At 35.9% G+C, this 7,052-nt stretch overlaps 1 protein-coding gene across 4 annotated transcripts in view; it reads left to right on the top strand.

Annotated features, from left to right (window-relative positions):
• Positions 1-6,125, top strand: part of Rift (Riboflavin transporter) — a 48,539-nt gene extending 42,414 nt beyond the window's left edge. For all 4 annotated transcript variants that reach the window (XM_067087860.1, XM_067087859.1, XM_067087861.1 and 1 more), the window contains exon 4: positions 4,347-6,125. In XM_067087860.1, coding sequence (XP_066943961.1) covers positions 4,347-4,544 — 198 coding nt within the window. In that variant the 3' untranslated portion in view covers positions 4,545-6,125. The remainder of the gene's footprint in view (positions 1-4,346) is intronic.
• Positions 6,126-7,052: the final 927 nt, after the last annotated feature.

Below are 7,052 nucleotides of genomic sequence, written 5' to 3'. Positions count from 1 at the left end.
TTACTTCGACACAGTTTTGTAGCCACATGATAATGCTCCCTTGAAGGACATCTTGCGCGCGCGAGAGAGAGAGAGAGAGAGAGTGAGTGAGCGTTCGTGTGTTACATAGTAGGTTAACAGTCACGTGTGCCAAGAACCCGGGCACACGTTTTCACAATTTCGGGAGTGTGACCATTTCTGACGAGTCATGATCGAGGAACCCTTATGTAGTCCCAGTACATAAGAAAGGCAGAGAAAGACCTCTCGATTCACTGTTAAGCCTCAGAGAAAGGGCGAACTGCAGTTTCAATGTGTTCTCTTGTTGCGATGATAGGGGTCGCTTCGGTTGTTACGTAGCGAAGCGGTTACGAAAAGACCCAGAGAGAGAGTTTTACGCAAAAGTTCCCACCTAAGGGACGGCGTTTGTTTATGAGAGAAGCTAATTGATTCTCTTTCTCGATTTCTCTAGCATATACGTACTGCATATATATATATATATATATATATATATATATATATATATATATATATATATATATATATATATACTAGTATATATATATATATATATATATATATAATATATACATACATATATATAAGCATTAAGCTATAAATGTCCTTTAATATCCAATTCGCTATACATCAGAAAAAATAATTTTCATATATGTTATCCGAAGGGGAAATATTTTTTTTTAGCTGATAATAAGCTCATCGTCTCGTGGGCTCGAACCACGGGAGACAAGAACTCAGGACTACAGTGACGCGCATTTAACCACACGGCCAGACTTCTTGTCTTCCGTGGTTTGAGCCCACGAGACGATGAACTTATTATCAACTAAAAAAATTCCCCCTTGGGTAACATATACGAAAATATATTATTTCCGAGTTAGAGCGAATTGGATAGTAAAGAACATTTGTAGCTTAATGCTTGTATATGAATCACGATGATGCGATAAAATTTAGTCATATATATAGTATATACATATATGTATTTATATGTATATAGATATAAATGTATATATATATATATATATATATATATATATATAAATTCATATGTATACATATATATACATGTATATGTATAGGCCTATATGAAAAATACCCAGATAAACTAAACAAGGAGAACGGAAGAATGGTACATTTTTGGTAGCTTCTTTACCCCCTTTCAAACCATAATGGCTTTGGTATTACACAGGAGGACTATTTACACAAGAAGGGTTTCTTAATAGCAGGCAGTTATGAGATACGGGGTTCATTAGGTTTAGGCTAAACCCAAGGAGAAAAAGTGCTCTTCTTTCTCCTTTCAAAGAAGATCCAAAAGTTGCGGTCATTTCTGTGGTTTCCATTACTTTGTAACAGCATTTCCGTAAACAATGTGTGGTGCACCCCAGTTAACTTTTATACACAGAAACGGAAACTCCCGAAGATTTTCATGTATTTAAAGCCACACAGTGCATGTAACAAATCGTATGAAAAAAGACTGTCTCAGAGAAAAATAGGACACAAACGACTGGTGACACGTGTGCACATAAAAAATCTGACAATTTTTATCGTATAGTTACCACCAGCCACAGTATAAACCGAGGTGTATCACTGTTTAAGCAAGTACATGTCGTTTCAAAGGTCAGGTAAACTAAATAGGACTGACTATGCCTTTTTTATAGCCTGTTTTTAAGAACACTCCTTTTAAGAGGCCTAGCCGAAATTTTATGAAATTCATACCCCGTAAGAGCCTGAGGTTTAAAACTCCCTTAAATTGCTGCCTGTCAAAGAAAAGCTGTAAGATGTGTTTCCATTAGAACGCTTTAGTTCAATACAATAAAGTTCAAATTTACTATCTCATATAAAAAAAAGTTTGCAAAACTTAGTTTAGCTCAATTTTCCTCGGAAAATATTTTAATTTAATCAGAGAACCAGAATGATTAAACAATAATGCACTAAATTTAATATTGCCCGTGATCGAAAATTATTATATCAAGCATACTCATCTGTAGGTACACCTTTTAAGTCTACGGCGTAGCGAGCACTCCACTTGTCGAGATATCAGACCTAAAGTTGGCCTTCATGCGATGATCCCAGTAATGAGTTCCATTGGTGGGCAATTATAAAAGAAGCAACTGATCTCATTGTACTCATGGCAACACAAGATTAGTCTAGACCACGTCGTGTTTTGAGGACTACAGTAGTCATGCCTCCAAATTCCTGAACCATGTACCTGCGAGCTGTATTGTTTGCTAAATTGCTGGGTGTGACAAAGGTCGGAGAGTAAGTCTATTAGAAATATTGGAGCGTGATAAGGGCATGGCGATGAATATGTTTCGTTGGTGGGTGAACACTCCTAAGTTCATTCTATGTCCACAAACTTACGTACTTTTATATATGTACGTATATGTTATGCATGCAAGTCAAGCACCAGTGAGAGCTGTATATGTATTAACAGACATTTAAGCCACAGATTAAGCTTTGCTGTTTATTCTGTTTAAAGTGTGTCAGGAATTCAAAGACGATTCGTTTATGAAGCTTCAGTTAAAATTATGATACTCTGACGTGTGAAACAGCTTACCATGGCGACATTTACTTGGAAAGCCAACTCTGTTGTCTGGAGAGAGAGAGAGAGAGAGAGAGAGAGAGAGAGAGAGAGAGAGAGAGAGAGACTCTTTAGGCTAGAAGATTTGGAACTCCCTTCCATAGTCATTGCTTTTAAAGTTGTAAAAGCTGTTATTTAGAACTTCAGAACCGGAAGTAAATTAACAGTTTCTTTACTATCATCCTTGCCATGCATTGCACGAACACATTCAGGTTAATTATCCGTCTTGCTCTTCGACGCTTTAAGTAACTGACTGAAGGGTTCAACGGTCTACCACCGGTGTTTGTGACAATCACGTGTTATAGCCATACGTCGATCTTAGTTAATCCATCTCATACCTGCAGGCAGTTGTGTGTGTGTCGTGTTTTAATGAGCGTAGAATTGTTTTATTTAAACAAAGAAAAAAATGGAGTCTGTATCTATTCCATTTTCTTCAGCAGTCACTTTTTCGAAATCGGTCATCTTTAGTTTATAAGCCGCATAGCATCGATTTTATCAGGCAAACAAATATATGATAAGAATAGAATATTAGTTACCAGACAGGCAAGTCTTGAAAAACATTGTTGCTTCTCCATTAAACGACTAAAGAGGCATCGTTTTCAGGGACATCAAAGTAATATAAGTAAGTCTAATTTTTGGCAGCCTGGAAGCTTCTTGATTTTGCATGTGAATCCACTGACATTGTTGTTGTTGTGACAAGTAGTCCACAGATTGTTAGTCCCAAGCACTAACTTGAGTTCTAAGCACTGACATGAAATTGAATTAATTGTGCAACTTCTGATTTTTAAGGGAGTAATGTCTCTAACATTCTTGTTACGTAACCCAAATTCATACGCCATCACGGATGAAGTATTGCCCGAGAACATTTATACCCTGAATTTAATGATGCTTTTGGCTGAGTTAACTCTTGAAGGAACAAAACTAACCACCATTAATGTAACACTGCGACCGCTCTGTATACTTCAGGTAGCCACAAAAGAGAAGAAACAATTAGATTAACAAAAATCTAATTACCTCAAACTTGGAGTTTACCCACAATTCGGCAAAGCTACTTTGCGCACAAGATCATTTCAGCTCGATTTCGAAATAACTGACCCCCAGAAACTTGAAGTTCAGTGAAGTGATTTGCAGCTTTTGACACAACACTGTTGGGGCCATTTTCCTGAAAAAGAGTGAGAGCCATCATGTCTCCTAGTTGAAAAATCCGGATGGTAAACCAGTTTACGTGATTTGTAGGATATTTTAGATGATGTCGTTGCGGCTATACTTCTGCTCTTTTTACCAGTGTTTTCAGATTTGTTAGCCATCAACTCATTTCCACATAATATAGCCTTTATAAGAGAACAACATCAATTAGCACTAGCATTCACACTAGTTAATATGATTACCTTCACTAACATACTTTTCTCCTTAGTTCGATTGATCTTGCAATACATCGAAAATTAATGATGTGTTCACTCTGTAGCATTACTTCTGAGGGCCATTGACCTCACAGCAACCACATACAGCTAAATGCTCTTTCATAGAGTAGATCAGTGGCCTTACCTGAGGGGTTCCTGTTTTAAGCGAACCCTCTAGTTGCTCCACTACCATTGTCTTTGGACAGGACTGGTCAAAAGTATAGCATGTGTCTGTTACAAGAGTTTAGAAGTATAGTTTGGTTATCTTCTCTCTCTCTGGTAAGTTACTTAGTTGATGTTATGACTCAGAGCCTTGAGACTATTTTCGTTTTAAGCAGATAATAGAGTATTTCCATTTTTTTTTTTTTTTACAGGTACTGTCGTGGGTGTTATTCATTGGTCTGATGACCTACGTGAGGGTGGAGATAGCCAACCTGATGAGAGAGGAAGGTGCGCACGCGCTCTTCTGGTGTGGTGCCGTTACGCAGATTGGGTCAGCTGGTGGAGCCGTGATTGGATTCCTCCTGGTCAACGTCTTCAAGCTTTTTGCATATTATGACCCATGTTCTTAGTTCGTGTCTTTTAAATACTGGTAGGTACACGAGTATATACTTATAGATCACCCAGCGATGACATCAGAACCTGATCTACTCTCTTTGGTGATGTCACAGTTAGTACTAAGGTGTTAGGTATCCAGTGAATTTTTTTCACTCGTACATCTCGGTCACAAGATTTTGTGAATATCAAAACTATGATGTGATATGCGGAGTCGCAGCGAATGATTTCAGTATTAAGCTCTTTTATGTGCGTTATATTCTTAAATTTCAAATTTCTGATTTTACCAGCAGCTGATAACTTATATCATGCATGTAAGTACTTACTTTTTTTCAATATGGTGAATCTTTTTTAACATGTTGCTACTTCCTTAGCTTTTATGCGGACAGTTTTTTAAAGAGGCTTTATAAAGCATTGATATATTGCAGATGTTTATGAGGTTAACACTGCACGAAATGCGTTTGTCTTTTCAATTACAATTTTATGTAAATAATTACCTTTTACTTTTAAGAATATATTTTTTATTTTTATCATTCTTTTAAGGTGTTAGATAGCATAGTATTGTTGTCTATTTGCCAAACGAATAACTCCATACGAGCACAACAGAGGCATTTTCGTGTTACCTTTTAACAGTATCAAATTATTACCTTTCAACATATCAGATGATTATATTTTTTAAAACTTCAAATCGGTAGGTCTTCCTGTTTTACTCAACTGCCTTTTAAGACATTAAAATGATCACATTTCACATTGAAAAATATTCCATAAAAATTCACAGCGGAATTATAGTCTTTGTGATGGTGAAAATAATTGCAGTGATATAATGGAAATTATGCAGAATTAAATAGCTATTCCCTTGAAATAATTCCTTGTGACACAGTTGTGGTGTTCTGGGAACTCACTTGAGGTAAATAGATTTTGACAGTGTTATTGATAAGATGCATAAATGGATGAGTTCTTAACCTGTTTCACCCAAGGAGTCATTGTACATTTTTAATCACTCGTATTTTCTTAGTTCCGGTGACATTAGGAAATAAGGAAAAATTAAAAGCCTAGGCTTTAATGCCTATGTAAATCGAACTTTTTCACGCAATTTCAAAGTTGTAAATAATAAATTGATATTGTTTTGAAGGGTTACCCTAGAGTTAGCCAGAGTTATTGTTAAATATTTATACAAACGAGAAAAATAGGGGAAAGTGTAGCCTACCCGAAGTCTCAGTATGTGCCAAACTCTAATGATATGTTTGAATTGGGTTACCACATACAAATTGTTGCAATTGCAGTTACTGTACCAGAGTATCATCTCTTGTAACAGAGGCTTTCAGGATTAGAAGTAGGCTTATTTCAAAAAGTGGATATTACCCCCAAATCTTCTTCAAATTTTACCATTCCAGAGTTCAGAAACGAGGACCAGAATCAATGCACAACCCTTGACTTACATTGTTTTGTGTGGGTAAAAAAAATGAATGAATGAATATGTGATATGTTTAAAGAAATATATACTGTATATGAAAAGTATTTTAGTTAATATATATTTTACTGATATCCATGTAGTGATTTTTATGTAGATTGTGTTTAATAAAATTTTGATGTATATATATGGTTGTTTTATATACCGAAACTTTTAATCGGTTCATCGCTCTCTTAAAAGAGATTTTGAATTTTATATTTGGAAAAGCAGATTTCCCTCTGTTGCAACTGTGATCAACCAAGAAATGCAATGGTTATTTAAAGATATGGATTTATTGTAAGAATATACATATATATATATATATATATATATATATATATATATATATATATAGGACTACCCAAAGCCCTTCGTTGGCTGAGTCGGTTGAGCTTCAGACTGTCACTCGATGGGCCAGAGTTCAATTCCCCCAACCGGTTGATGAAGAGTTAGAGGAATTTATTTCTGGTGATAGAAATTCATTTCTCGCTATAATGTGGCTCGGATTCCACAATAAGCTGTAGGTCCCGTTGCTAAGTAACCAATTGGTTCTTAGACACGTAAAATAAGTCTAATCCTTCGGGCCAGCCCTAGGAGAGCTGTTAATCAGCTCAGTGGTCTGGTAAAACTAAGGTATACTTAACTTAGGACTATCCAAAAGGATAACACTTCAGTTCTAGACCAAAAATCATTTACATTAGTGATGCACAGTTAAAAGCAACTCATTTACACTGTGAATGCTGCAGTCCCATACTGGACTAATGAATATGTCTGAAGATTCATTAAACGTCTATAACAATATATAACATTTTTAAAAAATGCAAAAGGTAGACAACTGCCCATTTCTTTGTTTAAAATAAAAACGAATGTAGCACAGTATTAAGCATAAAAGTTGCATTAAACAACATGCCATTATTTAAATCGTTCAACTGCCACAGACAGGTATAAACTCTAGGCTAAAAATATACGGGATACAAGTTAGTCTTTGAAGATCAGACACGCCAAGTAGGGCAGAGGACAGTAATACTGAAACTCAGTTTATTTCCCTCACCCCAGAAAGATGTTGAAAGGTATC

The sequence above is a fragment of the Macrobrachium rosenbergii genome, chromosome 44 (assembly GCF_040412425.1).
Source record: "Macrobrachium rosenbergii isolate ZJJX-2024 chromosome 44, ASM4041242v1, whole genome shotgun sequence".
NCBI lineage: Eukaryota > Metazoa > Arthropoda > Malacostraca > Decapoda > Palaemonidae > Macrobrachium > Macrobrachium rosenbergii.
The sequence above is the reverse complement of the archived record's forward strand: the minus strand, read 5'-3'. Positions and strand labels throughout refer to the sequence as shown.